This window comes from Atractosteus spatula, chromosome 8 (genome assembly GCF_055471065.1).
Source record: "Atractosteus spatula isolate fAtrSpa1 chromosome 8, fAtrSpa1.hap1, whole genome shotgun sequence".
NCBI lineage: Eukaryota > Metazoa > Chordata > Actinopteri > Semionotiformes > Lepisosteidae > Atractosteus > Atractosteus spatula.
The window spans coordinates 60,194,062-60,211,152 of NC_142713.1; the positions used below are offsets into that span (position 1 = coordinate 60,194,062).

Consider the following 17,091-nt stretch of genomic DNA (forward strand, 5'->3'; position numbering starts at 1 on the left):
TGCAGAGAACTTAATTTGAGCTTAATTTCCTTCAGCCTGTCAGTGGACATTTCTGGACCAGGTACATGTCTGGTACAATAAAAACTCAGAGTGTTTGGCTTTAAAACTGTTTGCCTCCTAACAACCTGGAGATGTAAGAGGCGTGCACTTGAACTTGGTCTGCGTCAAGATAAGGGCGCTGAACATGTTAGAAGCCATGCAATAGATATAAACTGTAAAATTTAGTAAAGAACACTGCAGGTACTCCTCAACATATTTAAATCCGACTTTTCATGAGCGCTTGCGTGCGGCCTCAGTCCTGTCTGGAATGATGTCCACCTTGTGTGCAATGTTACTCTTCTTGTCACAGCTGAAGAGGAAGCCAGCACTGGGCATTAAGATACAGTGTGTGAAGTAGTTTTCTGCAAAGCTCTTTGCCCGAATTCATCTTTGTTATTAGACTCGCGTGGTGGGTGTCCCTTGAGTGGGGGGTCAAGGCAGGCTTGGGGGGTTTTACTGCCCTGAATTAACGGGAGCCCCCTGTCACAGAGAGGGGCTCAGAGAGGTCTCGCTCACCAGCGTCCCCTGGGAGAAAAGACAGGCGAGGCTGAAGGACAGTACTGTGTAGTGCACAGTGATAACAACATTGTCTCAGTGGCATTTTGTATTATTGCAGGAATGGCAGTTTTATGTGCGAAAGTATTGTATCTGAGTGGGTTCTGCCTTACATAAAGTTCTGTGCAGCGTAACTCTTGGGTATCACGGGGAGCACCCTCTTGTATTTCTCTCAGCGCATTAACTAAGACCTGATTCCGACATCAGTGTTTTTTACATGGCCGGACAGCAGGACCAGCAGTGTGTCAGTCCGGGCAGTCACTGCGTTTAATGAGCCGGGCTTCCACGAGGCCAACGCTGTTTCACTGCTGGTGTCTCCCCGCGGGACAGCTGGGCCAGCATCAGGGTTACGGTGAGGCGACATTTGGCAACAAATTCATGGACCCAAAGGACGTTTTCAACCTTTACGACGCGTTAGAAAAGACCGCTTTCAGCACAGCGCTGCAATAGGGAAGGTGTTTGTCGTTGTGTTTTGAAGCGGGAGGCTCATGAAAGAGAGATCGCAGTCCAGCTTCTCGGTGTCCTACAAGGCCCTGAAGAAGAGCCCGTCCCTGCGGTCGCTGGACAACATCTCCATCGACAGCAGCCTGCTGGAGGAGAACATGCTGGAGAGCGACAGCAGCGATGGCTTTCTGCTTGCGGAGAGAGGTAACGCCCACGCGGCCCGGGGTTCGAGGGGAGAGGGGCTCTCGGTGGCGCGCTCGGAGACACTCGAGTATCGGTCTTGAGAAGATGAGGTTTCCGTATCTTCTCAGCAGAAAAGAGACTCTTTCCCGCAGATTCCACTAGGTGGCAGTAGATCAATTCAAACTCTTCTGCAGCAGAACTGTTGAGATTCAGGAAATGCTGTTGACTTCTCTGGTCCTCTGCTGATGCGCTGTGTAGCCGATTCTTCATAGAGCACACCAGCAAGCGTAATATTTTAGTACAACGTTTGATTTTTCCAGAAAGGCAATGAAAAAAGCAGCAAATGCAGGTTAATATCTTAGTGTTGGGAAGAAAGTACTTTGTACTTGCCCAGATACTATAACTAGCAGTACTTTAAGCCCTGGTTATTTTCACTGTATTTTTATTAGGAGGAATGTGTCTGTTATAAAGTATAAAAAAAGAATATGTTTGGGAAAGGAGTCCAGAAAAGAGAAACTGAGAAAATGCTTTGTTTGTGGTGAGCTTGGTTGGCTGATTTGTGGAAGAGACATGCTTTCAGCACAGACATTGTGTCTTGAGATGCTTAATCAATATAGACGAGGCCTTGTTTGCAGCAGGTGGTTTAATTAAAGGAAAACGTCGAACTTCTTGCCACAGATGGGATTTCCGACGACGTGTCGGTGGCGGGCTTCAGAGACGCCTCGAGCGAGCAGAGCCCCGCGGAGAGCGCGAACGAGGCCCTGGGCCCGGAGCACGACCGGGGAGAGTCGCCCGACGCCGTCAGTGCCGCCTCCCAGAGCGCAGAGGAGAGCTCCCTGGACTTGGTAACGCGCCCTTCGGCCCTCCGCGTGACTTGACTCGGTCCCGCAGCAAAGAGGCGTCGACGGTCTCGACCCGAGTGTGTGTTTGTAGCTCGCTGTCTGTCTTTCTAGTACCTGCTGTGTAGATACAAGAGTGGCTCTGCGTTGGGGGTCCGAGAGCTGGAGCCGACAGAGAGCTGCTGATGATTCTGCACAGAGAATTGATTCAGCTGGGCTGGCACTGGCTGGATGTCACGCCCCTGTGTTTGGGCACAGGGCAGCAGAGTTTCACTCTGTATGTTACTTAAATTGCACTCGACTCGGTGAGACTCCTCACTTCACGTATAAGGACACCTGTAGTGTGAGATACACCTCAGTAGGTGGTCTGTAGGTCAAATGCTGCTCACTTTAAAACTGAGCGTTATAATTTTGTCGTCTTCAGTGCTCGTCCAAGATCCCAGCGTTCCCAGTGTAAGGTGCAGCCTGTTGTTCCACTTGCCTGTTGGCTCTTCAGCTCAGGGCCTTTTCCGTGTCCTTGTCCTGTTCAAGGTGTCGGTGGTGGTGTTTAAGATATTTGGTGCCAACTGCGGCCTGGACATCAAGGGGGAGAGCTTGGCCGTGTACCTGGAGGTCAGCGAGCTGGTGACCGGTCAGCTGGGGAACGTGAGCATCCGGCAGTACCTCAGCAACCGCAGCCTGGGTAGGAACCGGCCGCGGGAATCGGGGTTTATCTGAATCCTGAGCTTTTCGGGATTCTCTGTGCCTTTAATCCCAGGATCCTGACAGGAGATCCAAAGCTTTTGAAGAGCCCATAGTCTCAGCTGTAAAATGCGATTCCCTACACGTGTACAAATTTCTTATTTTTTAAACTTAGTTTTGACATGGTGCCTTGATTTACATCTGTTTTACCATTTAAACTGCTGTCCACCAAATATCGTCTGATAACAAGGTTGCTTAAGCCCGGCATATAATGTAGACCTCTCTCTGTCAGGGGGTGTCCACCTTGTGGTCTGTGTGGGTCCTAATGCCCCAGTATGGTGACAGGGACACTATACTGTAAACAGGTGCCGTCCTTCATATGAGATGTAAAACTGAGGTCCTGACTCTCTGTGGTCATTAAAAATCCCAGGGCGTTTCTCAAAAAAGAGTAAGGGAGCTACTCTGGTGTCCTGGCCAAAGTTCCTCCTGACCTTTACCAATTCATGGCCTCCTAATAATCCCCATCTCTGAACTGGCTCCATCACTCTGCTCTCCTCCCCACTGAGAGCTGGTGTGTGGTGAGAGTACTGGTGCATCATCCAGGTGGGGCTGCACACTGGTGGTGGTGGAGGGGATCCCCATTACCTGTTTGAGTGGAGTGTCCAGAAAAGTGATATAGAAGTGTAGGGAATTATTATGATTAAAAGAAGGGCTTATCTGATGTTTATGAACGAAGATGCTCTGGCAGTAGGACAGGAGATGGGAATTCTGATCTTCTATGTCTACTTTATTCTTATTCTTTTTCTATTACTTGTCATAGTCCTTGGTTGTCTTTTTGAAAGCAGCCACGGGTGTCTTTGTATTCCCTCAGGCCTTTGTGTGTCAGCTGTGAATGCGCCTTTTCTCTGGGGTCCTTCCACAGTTAGAAGGTCCATTCAGGAGGCCACTGGCTTCGCTTTGTCAGTGTCTAAGGGTTTTGAAGACGGTTCAGGTCTCCTCACTGTCTTTCCTGTTCAAGACTAAGGCCTTTCATTTTCTTGGACCTCTGTTCTGTTTTTACTGTAATGCGGTGATCACAATTGGGGTCTTGCTAGTGCATTTTACCGTTCATTATTGTAATGTAACATCCCTTTGATTTAAATGTCATACCTGTACCTGTATATTGTAACATTGTTTGATTGTTTCCCTGCTTTGCATGGAAGATGACGGTAGTGTTTTTGCATAATCACTTAAGTCTCCTCATAAATAACCCCTCGTGCTTTGCGTTTTACATTTTATATTTGTGGGTTTTGCTACCCTACACTTATTTACATTAAATAGCATCTTGTGTTTATCAAGTCCTGAATTTGCTTTAAATCTGTACAATTATTTTTCACCGTCTAGAGCTCTATCTTAACCTTCCTTTTATTGTATGATGGGCATTGTTAATTGGTTTGATAATCATACCAAAGTCTACATCTTTAATATTGGAACAGTTACAGAGAGGGCTTGGTAGTTAGCAGCTGATTGAACCAAGGATCTCATCCATGTGTTTTTTGAGAAGAGCCAGGCCTTGGTCTTCAGCTACATGCCTGGGCAGCTTGTTCCACACTCCCACAACCCACAATAAAGTTAGGAGGAGCATCAGTCTTAAAATAGTTCCCTTAAGTACTATTAATTATTAACATTAACAATTGCTTGCATCACCTCAATTTGAGTGTTTATTTGTACCTTTTTCCTGTCCATTAACCTGTTCTTAATCCCCATACATGTTCTAATTGTAGGTTTTATAACCTTAATTGTAAAAAGAGCAGGACTTATTGGTCTTTAATTTTTTTTTAGTTCAGTTGTCACATTTTTCAATGTATAGGCTATTAGCAATTTTCCGCTCAGTGGATATTACCACTGCCTCGAGAGGCTGCCAGAAGAGTTTAGTTAATGGGGAAGGGAGGGCATTTCTGACTTACCATTGGTAGAATGTCAATATTGGAACTGTTGCCTGAGCATTAAATTGCCTCATTAGTGAGAGAGCTGATTGAACACAGGTGATGAGCTGATCAAACCTGCGGAATGTCGAGCCTTGTGAAAGTCAAGAAGGAAAAGCACAGAAAAAACAATATGTCCCCTTATCATGAGAATACTTGTGTGTCACTGGTATGTTGGAGGCTGGACTATAGTGCCTTCAGAAAGTATTCAATCCCCCAACAACATACAGTATACAACAGTTTAAGGGGGGAAATATTATTTTATCGTGTAGCAAAAATGTATAAAATATCTTCTTTACTGAAGTATTCGCCTCCTGAGTCCTGAGTGCTGTGTAGAATCGCTTTTTGCAGCCGTTATAGATCTGAATCTTCTTGGGTGTTTCTGCATCAGCTTTGCACATCTGGGTTTGGGGATTTTCACACGTGCATCTTTGCAGATCGTCATAAAATGATGCTGCCACCACCGTGCCTCATGGTGGGGATGGTGTTGCAGTGATGATGAGCTGTGTTCACTTTGCACCAGAAAACGGAGACATTCAGGCAGAGAGAGCTCAAGTTTTGTGTCATCAGATCACAGAATGTTTTGCCACCAGGTGTGCCATGTGTCTCCTTGCAAACTCCAGGGGTACTTTGAGCTTCCATCTAGCCACGCTCCCATAGAGGCTGGGTCTGTGCAGCACTGAAGAGGTTGTCATCCTTTGGGCAGGTTCTCTGATCTCAGCCATAGAGCTCCGTAGTTCTGTCAAGGTGCCCACTGGGTTCTCGGTCACTTCTCTGATCACAGTTCTTCTTGTCTGGTTGCTCTGTTTGGTCGGCTTTAGCGAGAGTCTTTCCATTTCCTAATGATGGACCTGGAAGTGGCCCTCAGAAATTTCAACACCCTACAAAAAGGGTTTTTATGCCCCTTCCCAGATCTGTGCCTCCTCACAGTGCCATCACAGAGGTGTACAGACAGCTCCATGGTCTTCATGGCTTTGCAATCCTCATGCACAGTCAACTGATGGACTTTATGTAGACAGGTGGGACCGACCACAGCTGGACTCCACTCAGGTTTTAAAAGTGATCTCAAGGAAAATTTGATATAGTCTGGTTTAATTTGTATTGTCGTAGCAAAGGGGGTGTTATTTTGGTGCTTCCTTTTAAGTTACATGTTCAAATTTTGACATTACTTTATAGTACTAATAGAATAATAAAACTAATAGAATACTAATCAATAATTAATTGTATAATAGTAATCAATAATCAAATCAGCCATACTTGTAAGCCACTTTGACTTTATTGATGATGAATTTGTGTAGATCAGTGACAAAAATCCAATGCAAATGTATCTCTCTTCGGGTGGCAACATTAAAAATTGTGGAAAGATCCAAGGGGGTGAATTTCTGAAGGCACTCTAAGACATTGTGAGCTATTTCTGCACTTTGGCTTGTTGTCTGGGGTGTTTCACAGAGGGGCATTTCCAGCATGGCGAGATGTCACAGCCAGATGTAGTCTGTTACTGTCACTGAGATCAGTGGGCAGGCGTGACTGTGGCTCAAGGGCTGGGCAGGAGTGTCTAGTTGCTGCAGGGCTGATAGACATCAGAATGATGTGTGCGGCTTGAGGGCTCATTCGAAAGTGACAGCTGTCCTGCGGGGCAGTGTGTCTCCTCATGCTGGTCCTGTAAGAATGGCGATCTTGCGGGGACGGGGATGTGACCGTTACTGTGTGCTCTGGATAGCCCTCCCTTCCAGACATGAGCCCCACTGAACAGTTGTGGGAAGACCTGCGGCTCCCGGGGCTCGGAGACGGGTTCGACAGGAGGAATGGGACAGAATCCCACAGGCGTAGTAAAGGAGTTTATTTCCATATGTTGGAATTCTTACAAGGTGCGAACTGCAAGCTGGGCGAAGCTTGTGTCAGAGATGTACAGTTTGTACTGCTTCCACAGCTGCAAGCCCACAAACCTGGTTGATCATACTCGTTGAGGGCAAGTGTCATGCAGCAAAATGAGCTCACCTGCTTCGGGCGAGCTCCATGTTGTTCACCAGCGACAAAAAGTGATGTTTGTGGTTGAATTTTAGGTCTAATAAGAGTCTGATGGTCCTGATAGATTGATGGACGTACTTGTGGAAGACAACTGTTTAAATCGGTCTGGCCTGCCAGACAACTGACTCCTTCAAATATCCAAGTTTGAAGATTAATTGTAGCAGTCAGTAAAGACAGCATTTTTGTTAAGTGCCATACATTAATGTGAATACCTTTTAACTGCAGATACACAACAGCAGCTTATGGTACTTTTCCACAGTAGGAGAAACAAGGCTGATAGATTGCACCTGAGTTGCTCCGTGTGATTCAGTAGCCTTTCTTGCCATCCAGAGTAACCTTCGCTGTTACTCCCGTTCGGCAGAAGTTAATTATAATCCCAGTCCCAAGCCGCTAAACCATTCACCGCTGCGCTTTTCTCCACTTGCCGGCGTCGGAGGCGTGAGGGGGAGACGAGACATTTTATGTTACAGAATAAAAGGGAATTATTTTTATGAATTGAATATGTACATTTTACCTAGTATGAAAATCAAGAGCAGGTTCGTAATGAAAGCCATAAACTGGGAGGCTCCTCACACTTATTAATATTCTTTATTATTATTATTATTATTATTATTATAAATAAAGAGTAGAAGAGCTAGCACTTTCGGTTGCAATTCCTTTACTAGAAATTGCAACGTACTGAATCTTTAATCCTGTTTTCGGTCTGTTTGGGTTTTTTTAACGTGTTGTCTAGCGTGCTGCTAATGTAACTGGCAGGTTTGCTATTGTGGGCCTTTGCTCTTGCTGGATGTGCTTCCTGTGCCCCACTGAAAAGACGCGTGGCTGTGTCTCACAGGGGCAGGTGCTGCCACACACCCCAGGCGCAGGAAGTCCACCCCGGAGGTCAGGCTGCGCCTGGACAGCGGGCCGAGCGCCGCGGCCTGCTCCCCGCTGGCGGCCCAGAACGGCTTCCTGCAGTGCCAGATCGATCGGGTCAGCTCCGACTTCCTGCTGTCCTCCATCAGGAACCTGGGCCGGCTCGTAGAGGACGGCTCCGCCTCCCAGGTGCTTCCTATGAAGGTCACCATTTCTGACACCCGGATTAACCTGAAGGTAAGTGAAGCACACAGTTGCCCCGAGTTGCAGCTTTTTAACGCAGTAAAAGTTCACTTCATACAAATGTCCGACGTGTGCTGCAGCACTGCTGCAGTTAAATAGCTTGTGAGCAGTCAAATGAGAATTTCAATTTGAAAAAAAAATAGTTGTTATAGTCAGTCTCCCTCTTTATTTAAGATACAGGAACAATTTTGATTATTTTCAATTACATCTCAAAATACAATAGATAGGGAGGTTAAAGGTTAAGGTGTGTTTTCCTCCGCATCGCAGGGTGACTTAAGTGTGTGCATTTTCATTTCTCCAGTGCAAATTCCATCCCCTGCAGGCTCTCTTTCAGGAAAACCCGGTTCAAGAGACCACCAGAGTCTAGTTGTCGGAAATGCTGGCGTTATTTTTATCCTCCTGACCGTGGAAGGGATTTTTCTCTACCTCTTGAGAGAGTGTTGTGAAAGCGAGGCTGCTATTACTGCTTTATCCTCTTCCAGAAAGAAATCCATTTCACTGAGACCCTGTGGAATGATATACAAAAGGAATAAATCCGGCTTTCTTTACAATAGGGGCTTGCTGGTGCTGTTTTTACACATTCCATTACCATCAATGAAAAGAGAGTCCTGCAAGCACAGCCTCATTAAATAAAGGGAGGAGAGTATGGCGCTGTGCGGCCTATCCGCCTTTTATGGCAGCTGAAAATTGCACGGCAGATTTTAGCCTGAAGTCCTCCTGGTTCTCGCGGAGCTGTGTGTGAGAAAGCAGTGGGTGGCTTATAAACAAGAACTCTTCGCTGTACTCTGCTGTTCTTTGAAGCACTCTGGTTTTTATACGGGACACCAAGCCAAAACCTAATTATAAAAGGTGCTCCTCACTAAAACTTCAGTGCATTATAATTGTGAGGCACCTACTGTGCGTGAAGCCCCTAGTTTCTGTTCTCTAAGCAGCTGAAGGTGATAACACACCTGGGCACTGGGCTGGCTTTTTGAAGGAGTGCATTTGCGGGTTCGAGCCAGCAGAGCCCAGTGTGGCGCTGGGGAGGGGAAGCTTGAAGGCGGCCCTCTGCGGGCAGGCAGGCTGGCGGGTGCTCGTCCTGGCCGCGCGGTGCTGTCGAGCCCAGGAGGACGGCCTTGCTGCAGGGCCCTGTGCGAGCGCTGCTTTCAGCCCTGCGGCCCCTCAGGCTCGCCGAGATGGGCTTCTTTTTCCCGCCATCGTCGTAATGAGACGTGCCAGGGGTTCGGAGACTGCACCGGAAGAGAGAGGCCCGTACTGAGATGTGTGCGACTTTTCTCCTCGCAGGACGACGGCCCCCGCGGGAACACCTCAGACCCAGAGCCCTCCCCGATTGCGGTGCACATCGACCGCCTGCTTATTCACAGGAGAGACGATGGCTCTTTCTCTATCGGAGGTAGGCCAGTCCTGTGAGTGGGGCCCACTGGCACCAAGAAGGCAGCAAAAATACAAGCACACCATGAATACCCACATTAAGATGACAAAAATATATATTCTTTTAGTCTGTGGTCAGAAATCACCTTGCCTGTCAAGAATGCATGTATTTTACGCTATCTTGCGCTGTGGCAAACCAGCTTCAGCAAGAGCTCCAGGCCTCCAATCTTTGTAAACAGCTACACAGTGGGTTTTCATTAGCCTATCGATTAGATTAGTGGTGCCGGGTATTTTCTGCACATTTTCACATGCATGTAGTTAAATTTGTTTGGTTTTTAAAGGGTGTGCGTGATGCTGTTTGGTGGCTGGGGATATCTGAGTGCTGTCTGTTTCTGGTAAATCCTGGATATTAATTCTCTCGGCCACCACGAGTTCTTGTAAGCACAGACGGATGGGATTTCCCGGGTTGGGGTAGGGTCATTCACATCCTTTTATCAGGCTTTTTTCTGAACATGATCTTTAGTGTTAGTCTGATTCTTTCCTCCATCTTTCCATTCTGTGTAACGGTTTCTATGGTCACAGTGAACTAGAGACGAACCAGACTACAGCTCCCAAGACTACATCCTGGACGAGATGCCAGTCCAGGATGCAGGATACACACACACCTGGGGCATTTTTGAAACACAGTTTACCTAGACGGCATGTCTTTGCACTGTGGGAGGAAACTGGGGAGCTGCCTGTGACAACGTGGGCTGACATGCAAACTCCACACACAAGGCACGGTGGTAGTCTGGCTTAGGAGAGACACCCGTGGTTCCGGTGGGGACCACACCGGGGCTCCCCCACCTTCCCAGGGAGGCAGAGAGCTGTCAGGAGTGTCTCCGGAAGAGCTGGGGCAGCAGTGTGCTAAAGCAAGGCAGTGGGCAGATACTGGGGAGTGAGAGGGCAGTACTGATAGTGCCATGGAGACGGTACAGGGAAACGCTCGAGTTGGGTACTTCTCCAGGCCGTCCCACAGCCGTGAGGATGCGTGGGGAGCTGCCTTCTTGCTTCCTGCATAGAACCATAGCTGGGGAGGAAAGGGCCACTCCGGGGCCCAGCTGTGGTGGGTGACCAGCTGAGAGCTACCACCAGACCCTGTCTGGGAGAGCGCTCCACACTGACAGCGCCTTTACCCTCCGCCCAGCCAGCCCACTACAGGAGGCGAGCCGAGAGCCTGTCTCTGGGGGTAGCAAGGGCGAATCAGCAGGTGGCGCTAGTGAGAGGGGGAATTCCTGACTGATGGAAGGGCGGCAGCTGTGGGAGAAGAGACTCTTGAGGAATCGCCCATAAAACGGGCCTGAGACTGACAGCAGTCCGCACAGAGGGAGTGTTTCCCCTTCCCCGGCAGACCTGGAGCCGCGAGTGGAGTGCGCGGCGTGCGAGTCCTGCTCCAGTCCTTCTCAGGAGAGAGAGAGGAGCAGGGAGAGGGGAAGGAGGTCAGCCCAGTGAGTCAGGGAGAAGCAGAGCATGGAGGGGAGAGAGGGGAAAGCCCAGCAGGTCACATCCAGTGTAGAAGAGTCACACAAGCCTTAATGATTCGTTATTCAGTCTAGCTGCAGGTCCTCTTCATCACGAGCCAGCAGCCTGAGTGGGAGCAGAATCAAGGCGCGAATGGAGATATACTTCCAAGCAGCCTATCAGTGGTGGCCCTGCTGCACGCCCCAGGTGATCGTACTCGAACCGGGGACACCGGCGGCTCCCTTGGGAAGTGAAAGGCAGAGAGGGCCGTATTCACAGCAGGGATCGGCCTTTGGGGAACTGACCTGGCTCTGCCTTGCCCAGCTTCTGGAATTGGTTCTGACCTGTTTCCCAAGGACGTGCTGCAGTCTAGCCTGCGAACGAGGCGTGTTCTACACGACTCTCAGTCGACGCGACTGCCACGGTGTCTGTTCTCTTCTCGTGGCACCGAATCACACGGGGGAGATGCGATTCGGTTTATTGACATTGCTTCTCACGCCACAGCCTTTTCATTTTTGGAAACTGGAGCTCACTAAAGCACAGGAAAGATGTCTTTGTCTTTACCCGGTGACAATGAGGATGGCTTGCAGCCCTTCACAAAACCGTCAGCTCTTGACAGTTGTCATGCCTGCCGTAAGTTGCGGAGTTCAGCTGGAAATGAGTCTCCCTGCCCCATTAGAGTATTCCCCGCTGTCATACTTGAGCCTGAGATACGAGGTAGCTATAGGCTGAAAACAGAACAGCAGGGAAAGAAGCTGTTGAAATGTGAGCCTCTTCCATTATTATTGAATGCTCGGTCCTGTAACTCTGTGCGTTCCCTCCCCCCAGAGCTGATCTGTGTGTGCGCGCGGTGGTTAGGAGATGAGATTGTGTGGTCGCGCAGGCTGGAAGTAGTAATCGTCCACCCGCCTCGGTGGCCTCCGAGCGCTGGCCTGGTCTGCGGTGCCGGCGTGTACGCCTCCCGTCGGAGCCGCTCCCGGTTCCAAAACCTCCACCCTCCCGCCAAGCTGCTTCTGTGGAGCACGCTGACCGCGAAGCAGACGGGCGTCTTTCAGCTGGAAACTGCCGCCTCTGGAGGGACTTGTGCGCCAAGACCCCGTGGCTGAAGTGCGGGCGCCAGTCCCGTTCTCACGCGGCGCGTTTCTCGTCCCTGCAGCAGCGGACGAGCCCCCCGGGCCAGGAGAGGCGGAAGCGAGGAGCGGAGAACGGAAGTTGGGAGATGTTCCTAAGGTCCCCACAGTCCCCTGCAGGTCCCAGGCCACTCAGACGACCCCGGACAAGCCCGACCCTCCAGCCGCTCCACACGACCGGACGCCAGGCAGCGCCGCCGACGCCACGGCTCTTGGCACAGAACAGGTGAGCAGAGCGCCGCCCTGCAGGATGCTCGCTATAACCCTGGACTGATCTGCGCCGAGCGCCCCATGAGTCAGCGTTTACTACTGCGCTACCTTAACGTGCCACACAGGTATTTCAGCCCGCTCGATGACGATTACTAAAAGCAGCTGTCCGGTTTCATCCGGTCACTTTACTGGTGGTGTTGATTCCTCTATCAGGAGAGACCGTGGGCATCTTTAACGCAGCGTCAGTCTTTTGTGAGTATGGGCCTTAGTGTCTTAGAAGTTTGGGAATAAAGGGGTCTGTGTGAAAATAAAATGTGAAAGAAAATACAACTGTAGTCGCAAGCTGTTGTTAGCCTGTTTTTAAACCAGTTTCCGCTTCCTTTGTGGGAATTGGAATCATTTTATAATTGCTTGTCGAGGATTTCCCTTGACTTCCCCCGGTCAGTCCACTGGGCAATGCTTGCTGCTGCTGGCACTAATACCGTACATACAGAATTACTTTCAAAGCACGCTTTATGACTGAGAAAGCTGAGAATTTTAGAGTACAAACTTGTGGGGGGGAAATAAACTGTAGATTAGATGAAAAGTTGATTAGGTGCAGTGACACGGAGACTGCTCTAATATACCGTATAGTCGGCTGAATCGGTGAGGCACATAATCCTTTCCACATACTCAGTGTGTTATGTGAAACCTCTGTTTTTAGAAGAAAGAAGTGTCAACATTTTAAGATCTTTGAAAGAGATTTGGGGTTCTGTCATGTGCTGAACCACCCGATGGCTAATTGAAAATGTGCAAGACAAAGCGTCCCAGGAAACTCCTGCCGCTCGTTCTCCAGCCTCCCTCCCTGTTCAGTTTATAACTTGTTCTTCTGCCCACACTACTGCCTCTGAATTAACTCCTGCCAGAACTCTGCCTGCCTGGAGGAGACCCAGCGTGTGATGTAGTTGATAATGGGCAACAGCAAACACTTTTTACCTAACACGAATCCATTAAATAAAATCTCTTTTTTCAATGAAAACATGCATTCATTATTCATACGAGTGCCCTACTTCTGTTGCCAGGAAACGTTGATGCAGAAGAAACAGAGAAGCAAGAGACGTACCTAAATACACGTTTACATTAAAGAGGCTTAATTAAAATGGTGAAAACCAACCCATCAGAAGAAGTAACGAGTCACAGGTGTTCAGTAATTAGAAATGCAGAGGCTCAAGCTTTGCTCTCCACGCTGGGGTGATTAAAGAAAGACTTCGGTCTCAGTCACCTGTCATTAAAGCTCATTCCTTACTGATTCTAAAGTGACCTCAAACGCCGGGCCTGTCTGTCTGGAGCTGCATTGCAACATACGTGTTCAGTTGTGCTCAGTTTAAACAGTCACAGTACAATTTTTGGAAGATGGCATGTCTGTGCATCTCCCTTGGTTTTGTGTGACCTGGAGCTTTCTGGTTTACCATGCTTTTCTTGTGGTCCACTGCAAAAAGTGGTTGCAGATGAATTGTACAGGTCTGACTGCAGCCTGCAAACACAGCCATCGCTTTCACTGGTCTTGTCTGTGAGGGTCTGTACCCAGAGAGCGGTGGGAGTGGGGAACGAGTTCATGCACAAACATGAGCCTGAAGCCAATACACTCTGGCTTTTTTCAAGAAACAGCTGGATGACAATTAGCTAATTAGCTAATTCGGATTCGTTACTTGCTGCCAAATGGACTGGATTAGCTGAATAAGCTCCACTCATTTGTAACCTTTCTTATGTTTGTATGTTCCCCGTGTGTCATGGGGTTGTCTTGTGTTTTTGTGTTTCTTATGTTCTTCCGTGTTCTTATTGGAACGTCTGCTGCTGTTTCAGCTCATGGAAGAAAACGAGTGTCTGAAGCTGGAGCTTTCCAAAGCCAAAATGGCTCTCGCCGAAGCTCAGATGGAGAAGGACAGCTTGCTCCATAAAATCAAACGCATGGGCACCGGCAGCTAATCCCGGCTGGACGTGGCTCCAGGAGCACCGAGGAGAGGAGACGCTGCCGCCGTCTTCCTGGAGAAGCCACAGGGGAGCCGGCAGCCAGCCTAGCAGCAGGAGGACAGACTCCCGCCCTGCGCAGCGCCAGGCGACGTGTGTGCAGAGAGCGCCCGCAGTTGATTCCGAAGAAACCTGTTCTCTGTATGTTGTTGTTCCTTTGGTTGTTTTTGAATAAAGTTTTGCAGTAAAACTGCTACCTGGACAGCTGGGCATGGAAACGGCTGCTTCTTGCCCTTCGGGCTCAGAGGCTGCCAGCGTCAGGCCAGGGAGGAGTGTCTTAACGGAGACAGTTTGCACTGTACTGTACTACATCTCCTCATGTATTTAATACTAAAAAAGTATTTAGTTCATAAATGGTCTTTTAACAAATGTATCGAAGTGGAACTTTTGTGCAAGAGTGTTTTATAAAGAGATTTTCGATTGTCAGGCAGTGTTTGTCCAGGTTTTGCTTCTTTGAAGAAAAAATTGATCATGTCGTTATAACAGACATTTCATGACATTATTACACTATACTGCATTAAGATTAACAATAGTCTAAGACCTGGAGTGTCTCCTATTTTTCTAAGTGTATATAGTCGTTCATAGATTTACCCACATAGTAATTTTTTTAATTATACAATTGTAAATAACACTCCTGCGATGAAGGAGAATGCTGTAGATGACAGATTAGGCTTGAGTTGCCTTGTGTCTTATTTCAGTTTTTGTATGTATATATTTCTGTATTTTTTTTCTGAGGGAGAAGTTTCATGTGCACTTTTTCTTTCTCAGTCTTTGCCCCCATTTGTGCAGACTGACAGCCTGTTTCAGATCAGCTTTGCCTACTGCAAGGGACAACAAAACGTTGGAAGCTGCTGGAATACGTTTGGGTCTTTTAGGAAATATTTGTTTTCACTCGGACAATAATAAAAAGTTCCATGTTTACATAGACTCCCATAACTTGTATGTAGAAATAATTTTAATAGTGCCTGATCTCTTCTGTTTCTTACTACAGCTGCTCGAAACACTTGTTGAAGGTTATCACAGGCATTGCCTCGGAAAACACAACTGTGAAATTTACTGGTGCTTGTGTGTATGTGTGTGTGACAAAGTGCCCACACTGGGACGATGGTACGGATCATCCCAGGTGTCCCTAGATTTACTGTGATGCGTGTGGCTTCCGGACAGCGGATTGGAATAAAGAGCTCACCGGATTCGGAGCTGTCCGTGTTTCTGAGCAGACTTCACTCGGGTGCGTCTGATGAATGTAGCTGTGGTTCATCATTTTCATTTCAAATGCATGCGTCTCCGATTGAAGTTCCGTTTTGGGGACAGTGCAGTGAGAGGCCAGGCTCAAGCCTGATAGTTTTTTAGCTGTTTGTTTAAAACTGACCTGTCTGGGGGCAACTGTAGTATTTAAAAGATGAAAGATGAAATCCCATTGCTGAAGCCTAAACGCACCTGGTAAATGTGAAGGCAAAAGCTATTTCCATCTCGACCAGAATGTTATCACGTAAGCCTTCCTGAGTGCCTCACTTATATGGGGGGAATTTGAATGGGGTCTTTCCCTGCTTTTCATGTAAACCCAAATTTCAATGAATGTCTGCTCAAAAAATGACACTTCTGAACTTTATTTTGTATTTTTCTCTTCAATGGACATGATTAAAACATCACATTTTGTGAGACTACGAAATTGGAGAAATGTGATTGTACAACAGCTAGAGAGGCCTTTCACCTGTGCTCTGTGTCCCGAGTCCCGTTCTGTTTGGCTGGCCTCCTGGCGAGATTTAGAACAATAACATGTAAAAGTCTGTTAAAGCTGCTTCAATACTGTAAAATAAATAAAGGGGGTTAAAATTGTGTGTAGGGTGCATTGTTTTTCTTAATTTCTTTTTTAAATTCAGTTTACTTCTCTTCAGGTAATACCCTAAAGAAAGTGTTTTTAAGTTTTGCTGTAAAAAAAATTCAACTGCTGTCCACAGCTACTGCCAAAATACAGCTTCCGAGCTTCCCCACGAGTCCTGTAGAGGAGCGTTCCGTGAGCACTGCAGAAGGAATGTGCGCCGTGTTTCTGACTCCAAACCAGCCCACGTGTAAGAGGTGTTTCTGCCGAGGCGTGCAGCGACCCTTCCCCGTGCCTCAGCCAGCGCGGAGCACAGCAGCAGAGGCAGCCATCTTTGACACCGGCACAGTGACATCTATGGGCGCGGATATGTAACGCGCTTCTGAGTGAGGTCTCTTTGTTACGGGCATTGCGTAACCAGAGGAGGCCCTCAGAGTAGCCAGCGCAGCGTGTCCCAGAGTGATCGCCCCTGTAGCTCACGGCTCCCCTGCTCCCTGACTGATGGCCCGTATGTGAATCATCCTGCCTTCCAGGCGGTCCAGAGGAGTATTAAGCTGTGTCTGGTGGCACGCAGTGCTGTTCCCCAGTCTCTCACTGGGAATCAGGAGCCTCACCTGCGTCTCCCTGTTGTTTTCACCTGCCACACCTCTGTGTTGAAAGCCGTTGATTTATTTTGATCTCCTGTCGGCCGTCCTTCGGGACAATGGATCACCTCAGATGTGGGGCAGCGGGTGGCAGAGAGAAGGCCCTCGTTCACCAGCCCAGCGCACGGCCCTCCAGCCCTCCCTCTGCTACAGCTCGAGCTCACTGAAGCCATCCTGTGCACTGCCACACGCCTCCTGTCCGCTGTCCCCGGGCTCTCCACAACTCCCCCTCCGCAGCGGTTTTCCGCGGGCTTTCCTGTAAAACGTCGGCAGCCCTTCGCTCTCAGACACCAGGCTTTGCACGGACATGAGACCTGCCGCTCTCTTCCAAACGGATCTGTATTCTGCGGCCGTCTCGAGCTGCCAGCGGGCCTTGAAAAGAACTGGCAGTGACTCTTTGCCACCCTAATGTGCAGGTGCTCCGTCCCCAGAGCCCTCCGGCTGCGAATAGAAGGCCTCTTCAGGAGGAGAGGAGGGGCCGAGGCCGGAAGAGAGCTGTGGGACACAGGGAGGGGGCGTGCGGAGGACAGGGGAGCCCGCCAGCCGGACACCGGACACCTGTCCGAGGTAAGGGAGCCG

General features: G+C 48.7%; 1 protein-coding gene across 1 annotated transcript in view; it reads left to right on the plus strand.

Annotated features, from left to right (window-relative positions):
* Positions 1–15,886, plus strand: part of bltp3b (bridge-like lipid transfer protein family member 3B) — a 59,161-nt gene extending 43,275 nt beyond the window's left edge. The window contains exons 15-21 of the mRNA XM_088923459.1: positions 1,073–1,242; positions 1,900–2,066; positions 2,592–2,742; positions 7,569–7,825; positions 9,116–9,224; positions 11,859–12,058; positions 13,885–15,886. Of these exons, the coding sequence (XP_088779585.1) occupies positions 1,073–1,242; positions 1,900–2,066; positions 2,592–2,742; positions 7,569–7,825; positions 9,116–9,224; positions 11,859–12,058; positions 13,885–14,007 (1,177 nt within the window). The 3' untranslated portion in view covers positions 14,008–15,886. The remainder of the gene's footprint in view (positions 1–1,072; positions 1,243–1,899; positions 2,067–2,591; positions 2,743–7,568; positions 7,826–9,115; positions 9,225–11,858; positions 12,059–13,884) is intronic.
* Positions 15,887–17,091: the final 1,205 nt, after the last annotated feature.